The sequence below is a fragment of the Zeugodacus cucurbitae genome, chromosome 6 (genome assembly GCF_028554725.1).
Source record: "Zeugodacus cucurbitae isolate PBARC_wt_2022May chromosome 6, idZeuCucr1.2, whole genome shotgun sequence".
NCBI lineage: Eukaryota > Metazoa > Arthropoda > Insecta > Diptera > Tephritidae > Zeugodacus > Zeugodacus cucurbitae.
This window is the reverse complement of record NC_071671.1, coordinates 20,293,622-20,317,014: the sequence shown is the minus strand read 5'-3', so window position 1 is coordinate 20,317,014 and position 23,393 is coordinate 20,293,622. Positions and strand designations below refer to the sequence as shown.

The 23,393-nt window shown below is 34.6% G+C and overlaps 6 protein-coding genes across 8 annotated transcripts in view; 2 read left to right on the top strand and 4 right to left on the bottom strand.

Annotated features, from left to right (window-relative positions):
* Window positions 1-25: 25 nt before the first annotated feature.
* Window positions 26-8,095, bottom strand: LOC105214837 (uncharacterized). Its single transcript, XM_011188496.3, has 15 exons — window positions 7,841-8,095; window positions 7,609-7,762; window positions 7,267-7,551; window positions 6,859-7,195; window positions 6,722-6,793; window positions 5,569-6,661; window positions 5,485-5,511; window positions 5,074-5,419; window positions 4,879-5,007; window positions 2,545-3,631; window positions 2,336-2,469; window positions 1,909-2,237; window positions 1,689-1,845; window positions 1,361-1,616; window positions 26-1,303 (listed from the first exon to the last, which is right to left on the bottom strand). The coding sequence occupies exons 1-15, from the start codon at window positions 7,957-7,959 to the stop codon at window positions 135-137; spliced, it is 5,694 nt and encodes a 1,897-aa protein (XP_011186798.2). The 5' UTR covers window positions 7,960-8,095; the 3' UTR covers window positions 26-134.
* On the top strand, window positions 4,056-7,195 carry LOC105214836 (ubiquitin-fold modifier 1). Its single transcript, XM_011188495.3, has one exon. It carries the CDS (start codon window positions 4,332-4,334, stop codon window positions 4,593-4,595), a length of 264 nt encoding a protein of 87 aa, XP_011186797.2. The 5' UTR covers window positions 4,056-4,331; the 3' UTR covers window positions 4,596-7,195.
* A 139-nt stretch (window positions 8,096-8,234) lies between the features above and the next one.
* On the top strand, window positions 8,235-10,449 carry LOC105214838 (CAAX prenyl protease 1 homolog). Its single transcript, XM_011188498.3, has 3 exons — window positions 8,235-8,381; window positions 8,457-8,600; window positions 8,916-10,449. The coding sequence occupies exons 2-3, from the start codon at window positions 8,508-8,510 to the stop codon at window positions 10,188-10,190; spliced, it is 1,368 nt and encodes a 455-aa protein (XP_011186800.2). The 5' UTR covers window positions 8,235-8,381; window positions 8,457-8,507; the 3' UTR covers window positions 10,191-10,449.
* A 998-nt stretch (window positions 10,450-11,447) lies between these two features.
* Window positions 11,448-14,156, bottom strand: LOC105214854 (uncharacterized). The gene is made up of 3 exons (XM_011188521.3): window positions 13,135-14,156; window positions 12,424-12,598; window positions 11,448-12,305 (listed from the first exon to the last, which is right to left on the bottom strand). Exons 1-3 carry the CDS (start codon window positions 13,758-13,760, stop codon window positions 11,466-11,468), a joined length of 1,641 nt encoding a protein of 546 aa, XP_011186823.2. The 5' UTR covers window positions 13,761-14,156; the 3' UTR covers window positions 11,448-11,465.
* A 97-nt stretch (window positions 14,157-14,253) lies between these two features.
* Window positions 14,254-15,973, bottom strand: LOC105214839 (protein C1orf43 homolog). The gene is made up of 4 exons (XM_029042048.2): window positions 15,702-15,973; window positions 15,473-15,632; window positions 15,197-15,419; window positions 14,254-15,132 (listed from the first exon to the last, which is right to left on the bottom strand). Exons 1-4 carry the CDS (start codon window positions 15,855-15,857, stop codon window positions 14,685-14,687), a joined length of 987 nt encoding a protein of 328 aa, XP_028897881.2. The 5' UTR covers window positions 15,858-15,973; the 3' UTR covers window positions 14,254-14,684.
* An 807-nt stretch (window positions 15,974-16,780) lies between these two features.
* Window positions 16,781-23,393, bottom strand: part of LOC105214842 (calbindin-32) — a 179,434-nt gene continuing 172,821 nt past the window's right edge. For all 3 annotated transcript variants that reach the window (XM_029042046.2, XM_011188504.3, XM_054233849.1), the window contains 2 exons: window positions 22,434-22,505; window positions 16,781-22,182 (listed from right to left, as the gene is read on the bottom strand). In XM_029042046.2, coding sequence (XP_028897879.1) covers window positions 22,036-22,182; window positions 22,434-22,505 — 219 coding nt within the window. In that variant the 3' untranslated portion in view covers window positions 16,781-22,035. The remainder of the gene's footprint in view (window positions 22,183-22,433; window positions 22,506-23,393) is intronic.

The following is a 23,393-nucleotide window of genomic DNA, read 5'->3' as shown; positions in this document are numbered from 1 at the left end:
AATTATTATATATAAAACACCCAAATTTTGGAATTCTTAACGCGAAATTCGATTTGCCGAATTTTTATTAGAAAAAAAATTTACGGTAATAATACAAACTTAATCTTAGACAATAAATAAACAAAAGTAACTACTTATTTGCCCTGCAGTTTTGACAGAAAGTCCATTAGGAAATTATAACGCTCTTTAACTTCCGCCAAAGTACGCGCTGGCAGCTTGTCATGCATGCGCTGGAAGAGTTGCTCCTTCTCTATGCCCGCGCTCAACTTCATCTCGATCAATATGAGCTTGTCCTCCTCGCGTGTCCAAGCTGTGGATGCTTTAACTGCGGCCCGAGTGGATTTACATGTCGCTGCAACGTCAGCTGGCGTTGAAGCGCTCAATGTGGCAACCACCTCCAATTTACAATCTTCAGTGTAACTTTCAGTTGTGGCCGTAGGATTGGACGCATTTGACAACTCCTGCATGCTGCTATCAGCACGTTTTGTTTGTTGTAATGTGTCGTAGCAGGCGTGCGCAAATGAATTTGTCACCTCAGTATTTTCTGGTATGAATTCCAAATCATCGGAATTATCACTGTGCTCCATTTTGGTGACTGACAGCAGTGGCGGCGTGTGCGGTGAACCTGCTCGACGCTCATGCGATTGCAGTATAACGCTGTCATCTGCATCAGGCGACCCTACACTCGTGTCGCTGACGTTTTTGACACAAGCTACAATAGCCAGGCGATCTTTATTATCGATTTCACCTTCACAGTCTTCTTCGGCAATTAATGATTGTAGTTTCTTCGCGCAAGCAATGGCCGAACTGTGTTCGTACACCACAACCATTGGTTGTGTGCTGCAGCTTGGACGTAAGCGTGACGCTGATAAAGGTGAACGAATTTTCTTTGTGGGTGATTTGCGTTTATCGCGTAGCTGCTGTGCGTCCGCGTTGCTTTCAACACTACTGACCGCATTAGCAGTCGGTGTGTTAACTGTTGTTGCAGCACACGCGTCATTTGGCGAAAGACATTGCAGCGGAGTTAAGCTTGTGTTGGCGCATGTAGGTGCACCTGGTGTTGGATGTTTGCGTGGTGATATTATTTTCCCCTCCTCGTTGAAATTCAACGCTGACTTCTTAGCATTCGGATGATGTGGCGCATAGTTAGTGCCCGTATTTGGTGTGCTTGTAACAGGCGCAAAGCAGGTGTTACCATAATAGGCGGGATTAAGACGCATGGCATGTGCACGAAGAGCAGTATCGTCACATACTTCCAGTGAAGAGGTGGTGTCCTCGTCATTCGGTGTATCGACTATAAGCACTGCAGGGAATGACATATGATAAATATATATAAATAATGTTTATTATAACCTCATACCTTTAGACACATCTTCCTCCTCATTGTCATCACTATTACAATCAGCCGCCGCATTTGCTGCCGCTTTGTCCGCAGCAACCGCCAACTGTTTCTCCCCATGCTCTCGTATACCATGCACACATTCGGGCATTTGTTGTTCCGACAGCTCTTCGTTATCACATTCTTCAGCCGTTTCAGGCTGACAATTACTCGCCATGAAGGAGAGTTTAGCGGGCAGCGTCATTTTATTGCCATAGAAGATGCGGCCATTTATATACTATAGAACAAAGGTAGAATATATAATAAATATATTTTTGTTTTATTCACCACAATCAAAATGACTGCTCACCCTTAACTGACAGCTGTGTATTTGGTTTTGTTGCTGTTGCTGCTGCTGCAGTTCACAGCAAGGCGCTGCCACTTCGGTGGAATCATTGAGCGTTTCATAGAGATTAGGTCTGATTTCGACTTCCTTCAAGTTTACTTGTTCTGGCGTTGAAAATATTCTGTAGAAAGCAAAAAAAAATGTTTTTTATAAATTCATGAAATTATTAAAAATATTTGTATACCTCTCTGGTGGTTTAGCCTCGGTAAATTGTTGCAAAAACCAGTCAATGAGGAATTGATTGCCCTTGAGCAGCGGTAAAATTTTTGATTCAACCTTCTTCATAGTAACCTCCGGATCCTCAGCCAACTCAGCTAAGCAATTGTAGATTTTACGTATTTGCGCGGGTTGTTTATTAAAATAAATATTCAATTTGTTGATAAACGTAGTCATATTGTTAATCATGAAATGCTCGAAGAATTTGCCTATTTCTGCGGCTTCAGATGGTAACAGAAATGTGAGAAACACCTGAGCCAGCTCAGGATGCTCGGGCAGAAAAAGTTGTTCTAATTTCTATTAAAAAAAAAATAAATATATATAATAAAAAAAATATAAAAAAATGATTAGCAAATAAAAAAAAAAATTTATTAATAAACCCGTTTTACACTCACATAATATAAATCCGAAACCTTATCACGACGCGGGTCGAATGTTTTGAGTATATGATTGAATTTTTTGCAGTCTTCAGAACGATTAGAAGCTTTGAAAGCTTCCTCCACCTTCTCATAAAAGTTAAGCGCGTAAACTGTGTATACAAAAATAAACATATTGGTAAGCAAATATATTTTAATTATTTACTATATACATTATCAATACATACTTGCATCTTTGCGATTTGCATCCTCAGCCGTATCAGGCAGCAGCATATGTTTGAAGTTTTCCTCCTGTCGGCTTGCCTTTTTGCTGCGCGAGACATTGGCGTCCTCTTCAACGCGCGCACGTTTACCGAAATATTGTTGTGCACTATGCACAAAAAATTTTGCTGTCGGTATTTGCTGCATTGCAGTAGGCGTACTAGTAGTTAACGGTTGCGTATTGCTGGTTGTGACACCACCAGCAGTTGTGGCAGCGATAGCATTACGGCAAGCCATTTTGAGATCTCTTAACAAATTTGTGTACAACTCTAAAGCTTTGAAATATCTGTAAACTGTGCGCACAACTGGCACACGTTTGTAGAACACTTCTTTGAGCTTTAAATTATTGCGGTAGCTATTCAATAAAAAGCCTAATTTATGCTGCCGTTGGCGTTTATTTTTCTTATGACGTTCAAATGTGTGACTCGCACGGCGGAATGTCCTGAAGCGCGTATTTTTCAAGTGCGCAGCTTTAAGCCGACTTGGCAAATGCAACTTGCGTCGTGCTGATGTAACTGTTGAATCACGCGCTTCACTTATACACCGCAAAGTAGTAGATTTCACGCTAGCGCCACTTTGATTCGGTTCAACAATCGGTTGCAAAGTTTTTGAACGCCAATCGTAATTGAATGAAGCGATATTCGAATTCTTTAACGGAGACGCACATGATAATGGCGTACATCCCAAATCTGAAGCATTCAAATTTTCTTTGCTCGTAGGAGTTGCATCCTCTATCGCTAAAGCAGTTGCGTTATTGGTGGGTTGTTGTGGCTCACCAATTGTAGTGGTAACACCAGTAAAATGATAATTTACATTTATCGTCACGCAATTAGCAATATTTCTTCTCGAACGAGATTTCGTGAAGAATGTATTGTTTTTTGTCTGTGAAAACCACGTTGAGTTAGCACCACTGTTGTCCGGTGTTGAGGCTTCAGTTGTGCTATCAGGTAGTCTTATATCTTCGCCCAAAGCTTCACGTACGAATTCCAAATAGGACGAACCAGCCTTTTCAGTTGCATAAACACCACGTTTTCTTCTTTCCGCACGTCTTTTCTAATGACAAAACAGTATTATGACAAATATTAACAATAAAGTTTTAAAATATATATGTTTTTGTAAGTCACTTAATTAGCAAAAACTTCACAAATCAAAAACACTGCGAAATGCAATATAAACTAATGTCAAAGTGACAAAAACACAATTATAAACAAAACCATTGTGAACGAATCGCTTTTAAATGCAGTACCCACTGTGAATATTTCGTAGCGTAAAACTGATAGCATTAGAAAATTATCGATATTTGTTCAACTCAAAACATATAAATAATTAATAATTTAATATTTACAAAAGAAATAAAAAAAAATAAAAATATGAGAAAATATATACAATAATAATATATATATATATATATTACGATATATGTATATTTTTTTATTTTACATGTTAACATATACTTTTTAAATATCGATTATTATACCGATAACTACTCAAATTGCAGCTCTCAAATAGTCAAGTGGAAAGTGAATTCCTAAACATAAGTGGTTGGAAATTAGCAAATAAAAAAATATTAGTTTTTTGTGAAAAAACTAATATAAATATTTAGACGCGCTTTGCAATAAATAAGCGTGACAAAAATTAATTAAATTGTGCTAAAACTTCGGTACTATTTACAGCAAAATTTAGTTGCATAGTTTCGAAGTGACCACGTCACAACGTTTAATTTGTGAAACCTGATTAGCCACCAGCATACAACATGAGTTCGAAAGTAACTTTCAAAATTACATTAACATCGGATCCTAAATTGCCATTCAAAGTGCTCAGCGTACCAGAGGGCACACCATTCACAGCTGTGCTGAAATTCGCGGCGGAAGAATTCAAGGTGCCAGCAGCAACCAGCGCTATAATAACAGATGATGGCATTGGTATTAGCCCACAACAGACAGCAGGGAATGTATTCTTGAAACATGGTTCGGAGCTGCGACTGATACCTAGAGATCGTGTCGGAGGCGCACAATAAATGTGTTTGGCTAAAATAGTTGCTATTTTTAATTATGTTAGCTTAACAGTAATGACACGATATTTTTTGTACAATAACCAGCCAATATAGCGTTTAACAAACCGTATTAAAATTTTTGTGAAATATTTTTTTTTGGAATTAATGAGATTTGTGTAAAACATAACATATTAGTAGCTTTAATTTGCAGTAATAACATATTGGTCATGAGTTATATGCCAATAATATGCACACAAGCGCAGAAATGTAATATTTTGTAATAATTTAAAATTAAATATGCACTTACCTCATCAATATGTGTTTGCCATGCCAACGGTAGCTCTGTGTAACGATCCTTAGGCAGTAATACTTTGTTGTTTTCGAAATAAATAAGTTTGTGTTGAACTGGTGGCGCACGTTTGTATTCGAAGTAGTACTGAAATGATAAACGCAAAGTGAATACTTAATAACAGGAATATTTTCTATATAAGCAGTAACTAACCTTCACGGGATTGTAATAATCTGCGCTTTTCAAGCATTTTACTTGAGCCCATATACGTCTATACGACTTGCCGTAGACGGTATCCTTTGCCAAACGTTGCACGACCACCTTTAACTCCGAGGTTTTCTTCGATATTTCCTCACCTGTTTCGCGTATTTTACGTATATGCCGTTCCAGACCCATTGCAATCAGTTGCATTTCGGCAGGTGCAAACGCTTCGTACTTGCTACGCCTTGATATGAACGGTATGCGCGGCAAATATTCGGGATACATGAAAACTTCGCTATTCAATACGAATTCCATAATGCGTGGCGGAAAACGTGGCACTTGGCGACAATTGCTTTTGCTGTAACGGTCCAGATAGCATTATTACAAAAAGTTAAATATTCAGTATTAACCAACAACACTTACGTGCTACTAATTTCGTGGTGTATGAATCTGTAAAGGATGGACTAAATTATTGAAACACTTTTGATATTATTGCATATTACTCACTTCATCATTTCTTTGTTTTCCGGTGTATCCTTATTTAAATCTTCTTCCCATTGTTGTATAAGGCTCACTGCTGACTTGAGATTCCACGCTCTAAACGATGCATCGTCCTGTGCTCTCTTTTCGATTTCCAACAGCATATCTTTCGCTTTAAACGACAGCTTCCAATAGATCGGATGTGAGTAGCTTTGTATAAATGTTTGTGTTAGCATTTGTACGTGTATACGTAGCTGTTGTTGTAATATATCATGTTGTTGTTTTGTAAAGCCTATTGCTTCGTTTGGTAACTCGGAGATTTGTGACACATCATGCGTTATGTTGCGTACACTTTCAAATCGCTTTAAGTATTCAGTATACACATGTTTTCGAATGGAAATATATTCATATGTAAAATTCGTGTCGTATGGTACACTATAACGTGGATCTTCTGTGGCTTTCGGGGTAGCAGACTGTTCAGCTGGACGTGCTGGCATCAATCGCTGTGGCTGTATTCTCACCAGTGGTGGTGGTCCAAAGGCATTAGCATTGGGTACAACGCGTGCCAATTGATAGGAGTTACTTTGGCCGGGTATTTTAACAGCTATCCACTCAGGTTCCGACGAAAAATTGGACGCGGGTAGTGTTACAACTTGACTACCACCTTGTTCGGGACTGTTTGTATATGCCACCGGCGCTTGTAGTTGCGTTGATGGTGTGGACACAACATGCGGATTGAATGTGTAATCATTGACAGTGACGTTGGGTCTATTATTAATGGGCACTAAAGGTGGTACATCAGCAACATAATTCGTCGGTGGCGCTTGCGTATTATAGGCACGTGTTGTTGGTGTGTTAAAATTTAGCGCTCTTACTACATGGTCACGTGCATCATTAACAGGAATGGCAGGTGTATTCAGCCTCTCAGTGGGCGGACTATTGTTATTGTCTGCAGTAATGCTTGTTTCGCCGTAGTTATGTAATAAAAACTTTTCAGGTGTATTCAATTCAATGCTTTCAAGTGAAACACCTTCATTGACTAGACCTTCGAAGAGTTCAGCCACGAGATCAGTTAGTTCTTTTCTGGGTATATTGATGTCACGCAACTCTTCGGCATCCTCTGCAATAAATTATGATTCAATTAATCAATTCAAAACAGAAACAATTTTAATTGTCAAACCAAATATCTTCTCGGCTGCAACATACTCGGGATCATTAATGGGATCATCTTCATCTGCTACAAAACTGGTGTCTGTAATTAAATTTGAAAAAATATTTAAACTAATTCACTATTTCACTTTTTTAATGATATGTTACTTAATGGTTTTGAAAAATCGTTTAAAAATTGCATCCAATCCTCATCGTTCGCAGTCATATCAAAGTCTTGCAAATCAATTTGTTCCACATCAGGCGGCACAAACTCAGACTCTAAATCTTCGATAGCTCTTTGCTCCAAACATAATTTTGAACGCGTACGCGCCGCAATACGCACATCTTCGCGCGCACTTTTATGTTTTTCCAATGGTATTTTGAAACAGCCATCGTCGGTTAGCTTTACGGGCGAGTCTTCGGTTTCTGTCTGAGAATAAGGTGTTTGTGGTGTGCGCGGATTAGAATCCAAATCGGAAGCTGTGGTATTTGGATCATCATCGGACTAGAATATATAAAAAAATTATAATATTTTAAACTATATAATTTTGAAAAATACAAATGATATTTGCATACAATAAAATCCTCCTCTTTGAAGACATACTCCTCATCGTCTTCATCTGAATGTAATTCGTCCTGTATAAGTGTTGCGATTTCCGGCGCTTTAATTTCATTTATTGCTGACAATGTAATACCAGGCGTTTTATTCAACTCGCGTGCTTTGGCGCGCGTCAATTTAGGCACAGAGGGTGTATCAGTAATTATTATGGCTGGTTGTTCGGATTCCCGGCGTTCACGCGCAATCTCATCTTCTGCTTTAAGAGTGACCAACGCGAGTATATGTTCATTTTTAACAAATTTCTATATGAAAGACATATTAAAAAATGAATGACTTCAAATATTAGTCAAAAATCTCACCTGTATCAATTGTCGCATCTCGTCGTGACTTAGATCGTTGTCTTTGGCCACTTTTCGCAACTTTTTTTCGATTTCAATTGCGTCCTCCATATTGCAATCCTCTAATTCGGATTCCAAGTCACTATCACTAAACCGCTTGACTTTACATCTCTTTCTGTAAGATATATTAATTGGATATTGTTTATACAATTCAAATAACTTTGTATAATGCTTATAGTTCTTCTAAACAAACCTTTTGCGCGCCCTGCTACTCCCCGTTGATCCGCTTGCATTTCGTACTGAACTATTACTTGTATTTGCTCGCGACGAGTCAACTCCAGGACTTTGCTTCTTCGCACTTCCACCAGGCATATTAACTTTTAAATGCAAATGCGCTCCAATCTTTTATAAATGCACTTAAAACACAATAATTTGGCATCAAAAATATCAGAAATTACTTTTACACAAGCAACAAACTTTATAGCGGCAATGATTCACAATAGATGGTTTTCATTGCTAGTAAACAATAGACATATATTTCTCAATTTAAAATAAACTTTATAAAAAGTTTTTTCACTGAATTAGCGTTTTCCAAAATTATTTAAAAAATTATTGAAAATAACACATAATTTAATTAAGCTTAACATACTTTTAATGAGAATATTTAATAAAAAAATGTATATCCAATTCGAAAAAAGTCTAATATGGCATCACCAGGAAGCGTGACAGCTGCCAGCTGCTACTCACATTTGCGGCGTCGCTTATCTTTAATATTAGCCCATTGGCGAAAAATTGTAAGTTCTACTTATTCAGTGATAATTATTTAAACAACTTGCTGCTAAATAAATATAAAATTTTCACATTTTTAGCTTCAGTAAATTTTTGGCACCTCGCACTTTAAAAGCCGGTGAAGCAAGAAAATGGTTTTGCCAGCGGCAGAAGTTGTTTTGTATAGCGTACTTGGAGTGATCCTTTTGGAAAACATATTTGATATCTACATTACATATCGTCAGGTAATTGGAATTATTGGAAGTTATTCATAAATTATTTAATATTAAAAAAATGTATATATATATAATATATACATATTGGGGTTTAATTATTCAATATAACAGGGCTTGAAACAAAACAGGTTAAACGAGGGTGGGGGTTACGATGCGTCAGAGAAATATACATACGTATGTATAGTTAACTATAGGTTAGTTTAGAACTTAATTTTGCCAAAGGTAATAAAATGTATAACAGACAATATTTATTGTCACGAAGTAGTAAATTTGCATATTCTATAAATAACAATTACTATTTTTCCATTTCTTACTTACTTGTAGATACGAGTTTACAGAACAGCTTTGAAAGTGCCCAGGGAGCTTAAAGACTGCATGAATGATGAGACATTCCAGAAAGCGCGTCTTTATGGCCTCGATAGAGCCACTTTTGGCGTATTCAGCGCCATTATAAAAGATGTTATACTGATGTGCATTGAACTCTATACTGGCTTCATTGCTGTACAATGGGCTTGGGCAATTGACTTGGCAAACCTACTGCATTTAAATGCCGATAATGAAATCATTATCAGCTGCCTATTCGGACTTATCACCAGTGTAATTGGTACAGTTAAGGATATTCCATTTAAAATTTACTCGGTATTTGTGCTGGAAGAGAAACATGGCTTCAACAAGCAAACTGGTGGATTTTTCGCATGGGATCAAGTAAAAGGCTTCCTCGTCACTCAAGTTTTAATGGTTCCTATCATTTCGGCCACCGTATGGATTGTGCAGAACGGCGGTGATCAATTCTTTATTTGGTTGTGGCTTTTCACAGGCATCACCTCATTAGTTTTGCTTACCATATATCCAATCTTCATTGCACCACTCTTCGATAAATACACACCGTTGGAGCAAGGTCCTCTACGTAAATCCATTGAAGATCTCGCAGCCATGCTTAAGTTCCCGCTTACCAAATTGTACGTTGTTGAGGGTTCAAAACGTTCATCGCACAGCAATGCTTACTTTTATGGCCTGTGGAATTCGAAACGCATTGTGCTCTTCGACACTTTGCTCCTCAACAAAGGCAAGCCAGATGATTCGGAATTGAAAGAGGAAGATAAAGGCAAGGGTTGCACAAATGAAGAAGTGCTCGCCGTACTGGGACATGAATTGGGTCATTGGAAGTGTGGTCATGTAACCAAAAATATTGTTATCGCACAAGTACATTTACTTTTATTATTCGTCGTTTTTGGTTATTGCTTCACCTATGGTCCCTTCTATGAAGCAGTCGGCTTCCAACCTGGTACACGCCCCATCATTGTCGGTTTACTTGTTGTGTTCACATACGTAATGGCACCATATAATGCTATAGTCAATTTCGCTATGACAACTCTCTCACGTTACTTTGAATATCAAGCCGATGAGTTTGCACATGGTTTGGGTTTCTCGAAGCAGTTGGGTCAAGCTTTAATCAAATTGAATTTGGACAACTTGGGCTTCCCCGTTTACGATTGGTTGTACTCGGCTTGTAATCACTCACATCCTACGCTTTTGCAACGCATGGACCGACTAAAACAATTAGATGTGGAAGAAAAAACACAGAAAAAGCAAAACTAAAGACGAAGCTGGTGCTATGCGAGTGTACTAAGCTAAAAGAATAAAAGTTTCTTTACAGTTGCCAATGCTACTGCACTCAGCGTAAAAAAGCCGCACAGTTACAGTTTCTCACCGCTGTACTAGTCTCACGCCGATTTCAATTAACAATCAACTATTTTATAAATATATATCATTTTTTAATATTTGTATTTTTAGTTGTACAAATTTAGTTTTATTCAGCGAAATAAATCGGAGTTAAAGGAAGCTTTTAAACGAAAAAGTTTATGATTTCAATGTTAAGCCGAAAAATTTAGTTTTAAGGAATTTTCTTAGAAAGCTATTGCCATTTGAAATAATTGCATATCATTTATGCTTTACATATATACAACTCTAAATTTTGTATACACAGCTGTAAACAAAAGCAAGCACATATTATGCCCTCTTAACTATACACGTATATATGTATGTTTATGCACAAATAGAAATACAACTGTATATATAGAAATATAGTTGTTTACTATTTAATTAATTTTTTGTCTAACAGACTTTTCCGAGCAACACTCAAAACACTTATGTCACCTTCTGGTCAGTTGTCTTACAAACGTTTTACTGTTAACGCGTCAAAATAAAATATTAGAAAATGAATTTCCTCCAAAACACGCAAATTATTTATATTTTAATATTTTTGTTGCAAAACTATTGCGCGGCTTGGCTGCTGCCCATGGTGAAGCAAAGCGAATTTCAGAAGGGGCAAAATGTTGATAATCTAGAAAATAACAGTACAACAGAAGATCCCAAAAGCGTAATAGGCATAAAAATAGTTAAATTTACACGTCAGGATCCAGCAATGCAAATTTTCGATTTCGATATGGATTTGGCACGTAAATTTGCCTACAGTGAATGGCAAAAGTTGCTGAATGTTTATGTGCCCGTGCCAGATTTGCAAGTGGAAGAATATACAGTACAAGTGCCAGCACGCGTTTTACCAAACACAAGTGAAAGACCACAAAACAAGTTTATAAAAGCAATTTTACCGGCAAAACTTGAATATGATGAGGATGGACCACAGCGTGTGGCAAAGGCGTTGCAGGATATGCACGGTAGCGAGGATATACATAAAGGATTGAAGTAGTTTTAATTTAAAATAAATTTTTTTATTAATCTCAATTTTATAAGTATGTATGTATGTATCCAGCATTTGACTCTCAATTAAAGCCATTTACTTTTATAACAACAATTTCTCATACGTGTATGCATTAAACAAATAGTTTTAGTTTTAGTTATTGACTAATTCGTTTAAAATGCCAGCGAATGTCGCTTTGTTTGCTTTGCTGTTATAGCCGCACTTCCCGCACAGGCTTTATGTTCCGTCTCGGCGTGTTCTTCTAGTGCGTTATTTGTTATTTTTCCACTCGCGATACCAATTTCAAGCGCTAGATTATCAAATGCATATTCACCAAACGAACTGGAACGCTTCCAAGCTAAGTCTGTACTCCACACTTGCTCGTGCTTATGTATGCCATGCTCACTACTGAAGCGATAACGATTGGGCGTACGTGGCGTTGTTACGCTATTCCGCCAATAGCGATACAAGTCGAAACCAGGCGTGCCGTCAGCATCTTCTGGATCTGTATCCCAGTTACCATTTGCACTAGCGCTACTGGCAGCATATCTTCGGCTTACACTCTTTCTTGCTTCCACCTGCTGGGTCACACAGTCACACTCAATGCGCCCATCAACAGTTGCATGTTCGTAAACACATTGCGTTACATTATTCCCTGTTTGTGACTTTTGATTGTGCGCCTTGCAGCAAATGTAACGCGCGCAGTGCAGTAGCGGCGTTAGACAAAATATGTTGCAACAAAAATCGGATGCACCGCGTAAGCACTCAAAGAATTCAGGCATAAATGATGGATTGATTACAGCATAGACGAGTATATTTATGCTGAGCTGCAGCGCATTTAAGGTTAGACAAATCATATCCAGTTTGGCCATCAAATGGAAATTTACACGCGTAACGTCGCCACCAAAAAGCAAATTAAGTGCATTTTTACGTGAGGTCAGCGCAGCCGGTAACTCACCAATCATGTAGAGTACAATTAAAATGATAATTGTTATAGTTAATTTAAGCTGATGCTGTGCAGCGGAAAGAAAAGAAGATTGTGTTGATAAAGATTGGTGTTAAACGGATATGGCGCTTAATTTAAAAATTTATATGAAAAATTGTATTTCCTCTGTATCACTCTATACTTACATGATAACGCTTTTTTGCTGTTTTTGCATTACTATTGCCATACTTCTGACATTTTTTGCTTTGTTTTGTCCAACGTCGAAATGCAACAATTATGGCTATATTACCGATTGTGAGGAATATAGCCGGTATCACGGTTAACAGCACGAAAGTACACCAATTGTGTATTTTGTAATAACTAAAAGTTGAAGGAATTTAAATAAAAATATAATTTATTAATTTGTCTATAGATTTATGCTTTCTATATATGTAAGTATGGATAACATACGGGGATTTTTCTATTATTTAAATTGTGTTTCATTTGTTGTAAATAAAGCTTAATTATATACGTAAAATTATAAAATACATATCTACACATATTTGTAGGCAATCCGTGCAGCGTCACACGATTTTATAAACGATAAATAATGTGATAAGCGTCATTGATTGCGTGTTTATCACCTAATTTAATTACAGTTTATCATAACTCCACTTCAATCAAAGCAACAACAAAAAATAATTACTTATAAATATGCAAAATTGCATATGAAGCATGACAGTGTTTGAGGCTGTACAAATATAGCAACAAATATGTGCACACCCATACGAATGCGTGAAAGAAATAGCCGGAAATGCAGTTAAAACGGTAGTATGTTGACAGCTGTCAACCGTTTTCTTTTGATGTGCCGCCAAATTATGTTAGAAAATTAAAAGTTCCCTCGCCTTAGTACTTACGTGGTGTAGTATAATTTGTGTGTTACAAAAGTGCCGTCGTCATTTACCACAAAAATTAAGAAATACGGTAAATTTAGTATCACCGAAAATATAATAATCACTACAATAATACGCCGCGCAATTTTACGTCGACAAAAACGCGGTGGCCCACAGCCATTGACGATGCCGTAATTTAAGTAAATCCAACGGTCACAACTTACGCTACCAAGTAAAAGATTCGCAGCACCGGTGCTAATGCCAAATAACGGTGTTTGCCATTGAAAATCATACGTCATCCAGAAATGGCTGTGAAAGAAAATGCTACGCGAGAGTGCAGTGAATAAAATGAGCAGGCAGGAAAAGCAGTCGAGCCAAGCGAGCGCAGCGAGGTAAGAAAAAGCCGATGGCGTCATTTTAGGACGCATAAAGACGATAGCATTAATAAAATTTGCACATAAACCGAAACAGGCGAGTACGGGCACGACAAACGCGTAAATCACATATGCGGTCACTATCGGTTCACCACGTTTCCAAACGCAATTCTCGTTGTCCGGTATGAATATATCATCTGGATTAATATGTTTTAACGTCAATGTGACAACGGTTGCATTTTGGATGTTACTATTTAGACCCACAATGCATTGCATACTTTGTAGTTCATATAGGTAAAATATGCGCGTTTTCTTATCTAGCCTGTTAGTAGGCTATGCGGAGGAATGCGGGTGTGTTTTATTTTACACTCTTAATTATTTGTTTATTTACTTTCCGTACCAGGCTCGCGCACGACAATCGCTCTGTCAATCAACTGATTTTAACTGAAAGATGACTATCAGTGAGAGCTGTAGCCAACTGTTATCAGTGTGTTATGCCTCAACTGAGTGGCAAAGCGGTGCGGGCAACGTTAAACGCCTGCAGATATGCTAATTTGACTATAATGATAAGTTATCAGTATCAGTTGTACACGCCAGTGCGCCTAAGAGTATACTGACAAGTATTTCACTACATTTTGGTTATTGGAAAGGCAAATAATTTGGTTACTATTCTAATAATTAAACGTCAACTATGACAAAATGCGGAGTGCACCTAGATGCACAATATTAAAGTAAATTTGAATTTGCCTAAAAAGTAAACAAATGTAAAGTTTCTCAGTATTTCTCGGTTAAATATTTATTATAACACATATAAATCAATTTCACAATGAATTGCCACATACATCTTAATACTAGGAATTATTTTAAATCTTATTTTGAAAGAAATATTTTATAACTACATTACTATTTTAAGCTTAAGCATATTTTATTAATATTTAATGTAAATATTATTCCATTATCATTTCGTTTATTTATACTCTAAATTAAAACTTTGGTTTAGAGCGGTAAAGTGTCCCGAATTACATTCAAACAAACCAAAAATTTCCGTGTCTTAATCTCATACAGCAGATTTGTACTGCACACATAACACTTGTATGACACTCCGTTCGTGCATTTTTATTTGCTGTTTTCCTTTCATTTCGGTAGCAGACGCCTTAACGCACTTGCCATGTAACGTGCACGCGCCGCGTACTCAAGCAATCAAACAACACTTGAATTCGGTTGAAATTGTACCGATGAAATGCTCATCACTTCATTATCTTCACCTTCAACATCTTCTATACGCACCGCGTCATTGATGCTACCATCGCCACCACCTAAATTATTGATTTCATCATCATCCACATCGTCCAATGTGGGCGTCTTAATACGATTGCGTATTATTATATCACGCTCAGCTGGTGGTTGCAAATGCAACGGATTTGGTGCTATATCTACTGTATCCATATCGCGTCCTTGTAGACCTAAAGTCAAATTCACTTTTGATTGTTGTCCAACAGCTAAACCAGTATTGGGTGGTAGTTTAGGTGTTGTTGTTGGTGGACGTAAACGTGCAGGATCCAATAAAGAATGCATTTTTGTTTGTTTTTTCGGTGTGCGTGCGGGTGAAGTTTTCCGTGAGCTGATCAGAGATTTTAATTGTTTCGCGCTAAAAAAGTAGAAATTAACGATTTACATAAATTACCGCGCTTTTTACAAATTATTATACTTACGCTTCAATTAGTTTAAGCAATAAACGATGATATGCTTCATATTCTTCACTGCCAAATTCATTGGGATCGTGTCGTGCGTGCTCATACATATCACAAAATTGATGTATCATGCGTTGCTGTCCCGTACCATTAAGTGTGGTGGCCGCAAGTGTTGTAAGCAGGAATGCACGTAAACTATCATAAGGATGCCGCATGCTACCATCGCTACGCATTATTTCCGTTTCTGCAAGTGTATGTGTTGCTTATAAGAAATTAATTACACTTACACTTGCTTACCCAAAATTTTCACATCGTCAACAGCTTTCATGCGATAATAATATGGCGGTAATGGCTGATCTGTACGCAAAATATACTTATCATCAGTCCAAAGTAAACGCGGCTCCTGTGCAATTTTCTGTATGCAATCAAGTCGTCGCTCAATCTCCTTGCGTAGTGTCTGGAATGTCATGTGTAATAGTTGTAAGCTCTAATATTTATTTTATGAATGTAACTAATTTTTCCACACCTTCTTTGCATCATTACCCACGGGTACGTGTGGTCCGCGTCGACTACGTAGTGTAAAGCGCATAATTTGTCGTTTAGCAAAGATGAATAGCATCACAAATGTCAGCACTCCACCTCCTATTATGATAATAATCATAACACCCGATAGTTGCTCCATTTTGTGTATTTTTTTATATTTTTTAAATTAAGAATCAATGTCCACAACAATTCTCTTAACTAGTTTGTTTTTCTTGCAAACAAAAGCACTACCAGTAGGTGCAGCAAAACAGATGTTAATTATCAGTGTCTATTGTGAATGAGTTGTACAAAAGAGGGTGCACCCCAATCGTTCTACATTTAAAAATTTTAAATTAATAAGAATTCGAAGATTAAAATAACACAAATTGCCAGGTATATTTAAAGAATTGGAATGAAATCCCAAAATACAAATAATAGAATAATACAAACAATTGTTTGTTGCAAGCTGAAAGCTTCATAGTGCAAGAAGTATTCAGTTTGATTTCTCAGATTGGAATCTTGATGGAAAATGTTGGAATCTAGTCCTTTATCTATAATATATTTGCGTAAAGATCCCGGGAAACAATTCGAGTTGCGGCCACGATATTTGAGAGTAAGATGACTATAGTGTTAACTCCCTGAAAATGATTTTTTATACCTTTTGGAAGGACACATCGCCATGCAAATAAAGATTCATTGCGAGGTGTTCTGCATATTGAGTCTTTTTAGACATTCAGTTAAAGCGATTTGCTATCTATCTGAGAATATTACGCTCATTTCTAAAAATAAAGCGAGAATGTTTGGATCTCTCGGGAGACTCTCAGTTATCTTCTTACCCTTAATATTTTTCACAAATGTCAAGTCTGCACCTTAACAGAAATAAAACACCATACAATTCAGTTTTGGTTTTCTTTTATTTATTTTCCATATTTATTGTTTACATAAATTAATATTTTTATTTTAGCTGTGGCATACATCACTGTATTTTTGGTACATTCAAAACAAATCAGCAATTTGTTTAGCGTTTATATATTATTTATATTATTTGTTACCTTTTTGGTAAATTATATTTTTAAGTTCTTACTTGTTTTTTTTTTTAATATTTTTTCAGTTTTAAGTACGTACATTTAGTTATACATACATCATTTTTAAGTTTGTCTAGAAGCGTTTTTTTTGGCTTTTTGGTATTTTTATGAATAGTTTCAGTATTAGGGCATTTTGTTTGACCAATTTGTGGAAATTTTAATACTTGTTACAGTTAAAATTGTAGTTATTTTACATAAAGTGCATATTTGTTACTTTTTATATATTTTCATATATTATTTAAATAGTGCAAGACTAGATTTGTATGCTGCCATAGAATTAGAATATTATTATATATATTATTTTTTAACTACAGTTTTTAGTTAATGCGTAAACAAAATCGAATTATATATATGTTAGTATATAAAGAAATATATTTTTAAGTTGAAAAATTTAGTTAAATGTAGCATTTCTTGATATGGCTTAGAGAAAGTGCTTAAGTATTTGCAAATAAATTATCTAAAGCGATAGTATAAAAAGTTTTGACTACGTTTTCACTTTAAATCTAGTATTTTCTACGTTTGCTTTTAAAACACAAAATGTCATGTCAATTTTATAACAACAAATAGTGTTTATCGGCACATCACTAGTTAGGCATGTGCAACACTGGCAATTAAGTGCCGCCTGCGCTCACGTTATACACACACACATAATTTCCGTTTCCTAACGTCACACATTTTCCATTGCGGTTAACTGCAATTCGTGCAATTTAAACGAGTTAAGCATATGCGCAAACATTTTCAGAGTATTTTGCGGTTGCACATGCCTAACGTTGGCATAAAATCGACATGTAAAATTTTGCATTTACGTTTTGAACAGCTGATTAGTTAAGTCTAATCAGTTGTGTGTGTTTATTAGTTATATATTTTCGTGTAACGATTTTTTTTTTGCTGTTTAGTATAGATAGTTATATATAGCACCGTTAGAGATACAATTTGCGTTCACTTTTACATTAGTTATCATTTTTGAACTTTTTTTTTAATGTAGGTAGTATAAGAAAACGTAGCAAGTTAGTAAATACAGCAGTTAGCTACATTTGTAGTTACTATTAGATTTGTTATATTAATTTTTATTATTTTTTTTAGTATTAATTTTTAATTTTTTTTCAAATGCCCTAATTAAAAATAAATAAATAATTTTTTAGTTAAACTTACACATTCATATTTATTATTTTTTATAGCGCCTTTAATTAGTTTTTTTTTCAAGTAGCATATTTTTTAGCAGTAACATTTATAATTTTTATAGTTATTTTTGTCTATAGTTTTATATACTGGAGGCATAAGTTTAGTTTTGGAAATTTTTTGTTAAATATAAATTTATTTAAATTACTTTTTCAGAAGTGAAAGCTTGATATTTTGGTTTTTTAATACAATATTTATTTAATTTATTTTTCAAAAGTATTGATTCTTGAATTTTGTTTCATTTTTTTATAGTTTTTAAAATAAAGTTGTTTTTTTATATTACTTGCTGTCTTATATACATACATATAATACATATAGTATGTGCTCCGTATCAACAGTTATATTTTTGCGCAAAAATTCAAATTATTAATAATTTTTAATAGTTTTATAATTTTTAGTTATTATTATTATATTTTAAATTTATTTTAAGGTAGCTTTCTCTCGCTCAATAGTTTGCTTAGTAAATGTTAGGTGACTCTGAAATTGTGATGTACACTGCATGACTTGTCCCGTCATCAGCGTTAATCACTTAAATACACTACAAATTGTTGCTATATTTTGCTTTGAAGTGTTATAGGTCATTATAGGTCATGCTCTTATGTATGGCTATGTAGTTTAAGGAAGCATTGTGTTTTTATTAAGTACTTTGCATTTAACTGCTTTGATCTTCACTTTGAATTGTCATTCTACGTTTACATGTTTTTTTCCTTCTCTAGCACATAACTACAATTTTAACTAACTAGTTTAAACGTACAACCACTTATTTTTCCTTTTTTTTTGTTACTTAGGCATGCTGTTGAAACGTTAAAAGCGACCTAGCAGCACATTCTAATGGACTCAATCACAAAGCGCACCACATTAACAACACACTACTTGAATTGGTATAATGTACCAGGCAGCAGTTGCACAACAATCACCTCAATGGCATGATTTTATATCACTCAAGTTCACTCTAGCTAACTAGTCAGTACGCCGGTGTAGCTGCTCTGCATAAATTTTCTACTTTTCTGCCTTTATAAGTGCTTTATTATCAGACTATTGCTGATGTTGATTGAGCGCGCATCAGCAGCTGTAAGCTGTGTACGGTGGCTGTGTGTTATTGGCCAGGACAGCTTGGTTAACTGCCAGCATATAATCTACATTTCACTTTTGTTTATTTGCCTTTGCACGCACTCAATCCTTTGCTGTGCCTCATTAAAACCCTATTTACTCAACCTTGCTGTCGATTTTGACATCGTTTTTTAGATTTCCTCAAGTATTGATTTACATTTAAGGCTCTCAGCTCTACAGCATTCCCTTTGGCTGCAGCATTAGCGCAACTGATAGACTTCACATCATCAGCGTGCTGATAGTTCGTTTACTCGTTGGCACTTTACTCAGCTCCAATGCTTTTTAATGTTCAATTTCCCCAAACTCTTTGCCGGGGAGCGCTTAATAATGTGTGGTAAATCAGTGTATAGCAGCGTACTATTTTTATGTCAAAAGTTATTGTTGTGTGCTTGTTTATGTGCGGGTTGTTGAATGCTCAATTTCAAATGGAAATGTGACATTTTGTGTTTTTAGTTCTAGTTTACCATAGCAATCAGTTTCAGTTTAGTAGCCGACATCAAAAACTCAAATAATGTGTCTATTTTAGCTAGTTTGTCAAATTAGTTTCTGTTGAATTTTATATGCAAAAGTTTAATTGAAGAAGTTTACTTTGTAAGTTTATTTAGTAGCTCGCTGTTTCAAGGGTCATTTGTTTGCTGTTAGTGCATAATTGGTTTGGTTTGAATGTGACCAAAGTGAGCTGGTAATGTTTTCGAAAAGGTTAAGTAAACACTATTTGTTACAAAAAAGTTTTAAAACAAATGTAATTTATAGCAAATGCTTGTTTTCCTCTTCGTTTGACCCTTTTCATTATTGCTAATAACAGCTGAACATTACTTGATAGCACGGAAATTGATTTCAATGCAATTTTGTTAGATTTCGAGCCGTTCACACGTTTTAAATTGACTTTCAAGCTTTTAAAATCAGTTCTATGCATTTTTGAAATTTTATTGCAAAAAATTTATACAATTTTTGTGTTTACATTTGTTTGTTTGCATTGCCTAATAGCATGTTTTCAACACTGAAAGAATTATGTGCTTCATTTATATGACAATTATTATTTTTTATTTATTTTTAATATGTACTTCAGCATGTTTGGTTAACGGAAAAATACCGTTAGTTTGTTATAACTATATTGTTGTTATTTTTTTATTTTGCTTTAGAGTTAAAGGAAGTTCATGTTTTTTAGCGCATCAATTAACATGCCAGCAATCAAGTTTTATACATTTCGCGTGAAAATCGAAAAATTATTGAATTAAGTAATTGAAGATAGCTTGCGCACAAGTTACAAGCACTGTAATTAACTATGTGTAAGCTTTACTTCATTTTGACAGGTACACAATATGACATTTAAACCATTTATAAGTATAACATTTAAATATATATATTTCTCTCGCAACAGAAAACACGTTTTTGAGGTTTTTGTTTTATAATTTTTAACAAACTTTTTTCGCTGTAATGATGCAGTAACAGCATTTTTGACATTTTTCACATCAATAGCGTTAAATTGCAAGCACATGCATGAGTTTTGAAAAATCATTTGTTTTCTAAATATTATTATTATTTTATTTGTATCATTTTTTAACAAACTAACATACATATATATTTATCTAAAAATTCGTTACTCATATGCCACATAATTAATATTTTATTTGTATGAATTAATAAAAAATATGTATAATATAAACTAATACACATTAAAAAACATACATATAAATTGTTTTGCAAATACTATATAAGTTTTCGTTATTTTCTTTACATTTACTATTTTAACAATAAAATCGATGTTTATATATATTTTTTCACGCTAGGACATGCACATTTATTGGCTGGTTTATTTTATTTTCATTTATTTTTTCACATATTTGGAGGTTTGTTGTACATAATTAAGCATTATTTTTTAATTGGCTGAGTTTGTTTTGTGATTTTCAAATTATTTTCATATTTTTTCAGCATTTTCTGCTGCAATGCAGTAAAGATTTTTCGTTTTACATACAACAAATAATAATTAGACAATTAAATAGAAACTTACGGTGAGAAAAAAATATATTTTTTAATTTTTGTTCAAGAATATATTTTAATATTTGTAATTCGAAAAGTTCGAAATTTTTAGCTGAATAAAGTCATTAAACAACAACTATAGCAATTAAAAAAATTGTTATATGCTTTAAAAATGTCATTTATATTTGTTTATTTTTTTTCTCTAGTTTTTTTTAGTACCCAAACTTGACACTTAATAAGTGTAGCTAAAATCTCATTGCCTTCAAATGAAACATCCACTTTTTATATAACATTTAAATAATGCTTCCTTCTTCGGCTTTGATTTTGATATTATATATTTCATTGACTGCTTTACATTGGCAGCATTTTAAAGTAATTAATTTCCCTCGTTGAATGTTTTATTGTTGTATTCTTGTGTTTTTGTGTTGTTTTTGTCACTTGATTTGTTGTTCATTTCACACGCATTATTGCGGCGTCTCGTCGTGCAATTAATTATTTCAATTAAATATCCAAAATGTATGTTATAATTTATTTGATAATTTTTTTTCATATATTTTAATAATCATTTTTTTTTTTTTAATAAAAATCGCAATATTTACGCTGCATTGTACGCTTATGCAAGTTTATTTAATTTTTTTCAAATATACGTACTACTTTTTTTCTCATGTTCTATGCCTCTGTTTGCTTAACGTGTCATACAACGCATAAGCTGTCCAAAAAAGTGTGGTTATGTGTGTGTGTTTATTACTGTTCATTGGTTTTATCTGTTTTTTATTTTTTTTCAATTTTACTACATATTTCTGCTTCTATAATACCATTTTTTCGGCTTGCCTCTTTAATAGCTTGCACTTGCTGCTTATTTTCATAAGTCTAAAATACTTTAATATTAAAATTTTTATGTTTTTTCGTACCACTTTTTAATTTTTTTATTTTTATAAATACTACAATTTATACTTGTTGTTGTGTTACTTGTTGGCATTCAACTTATTGTTCATCCTCTGGTGGCATTTTAGCCAAAGTCAGCAGTATCATTGTCAGTTCCTTACGTGAGATTTTGCCATCTTTGTCGTAGCCCACACCACGTAAGATGGTCTCCTCGAAAGCTTTTAAATCCTGCGCATCATAGTCATCCTGTGTTGGTACGAAAAGTACAAAAATAAAAAACAAAATTAGCTTGTCATTGAAACAACAATTGATTTTAACAGCTGACTTAGTTGATAGTTTGCTATATTTTACTTTATATTCACTAGGTTTTTGCACTTACGTGCAGAAATATAAACTAAACCACAAACATACTAAACTATAGATTTACTACAATCTATACATACTATACTCTATACATATTCTACTCTATTACTATTATACTATACTTTACTACATACCTTCTTCACCAACTCCAGCAGATCCTTGAGGAATCCCTTTAGCTCTTCGTTTTCTATTGAGCCGCTATTATCCTGCAAGTGTTGAAAAAGATAAAGTGTGTTTAAAGCACTAAATAAATATGTGTCGGGTTATGTGCTTTGCGTAAAATAAACATTGAAATATTGCTGTGGCGCCGGCACAAATCCATTGCAACATGTCGACAGCAAATAAATGAAAATTTAATAGCTCTTGCTAAATTCCGTTCGGAGATAAGAACGTAATGAAATGTGATCTGTGCAAATATAAGCAACGCTGATGCTTATATTATACATACATATGTGTTTTTGTTACAGGGTTGCACTAAAACATAGCTTTCCGGTAAAAATATATGACAGTTACGGGATTGAATGCAAAATGTTTGTGAATTATAATTAAGAAATAATATTACTTAAAAAATTAGTTAAACTATCTGATAGAAGCTAAATATGTTTTGCAATTTCAGTTAGTGTTGTGCACAAAAATATATAACGACCCTTTTTTGTAATCTTTTTAAATTGCGTAAAAAACAGCAACCGATGGTAGCAATATGTATTATCGAAAGTCGATAATTATGAGTTAACGTATGACTTATGAGATGTTCACACGCTTGTTTGATACATGTGGAGCTCAAATTTAAAGAAATATCGAGCTGTACATAGCAATTTACAATTTTTTATCACAAAAAAGCACTAAATTACAATATTTTATAAAATTTGAGTAATTTTTTCTAGGCTGAAGTACATTTTTTGAAAATAAATATGTTTGTTTGCGAAATTAGTTTTTTTTTTTAATTTTTAAAGGCGTCAAAGCCTAAAAGTAAAAAGTATTTGCAAGCCTAACTTTAAACACAAACTCATTTATTGCCGAAACCAAGTTTACGCATCGGTTTTAACGCTGCTGAGGTTTATAGCATGATTCAATATAAAGCGAATTTTCCAACG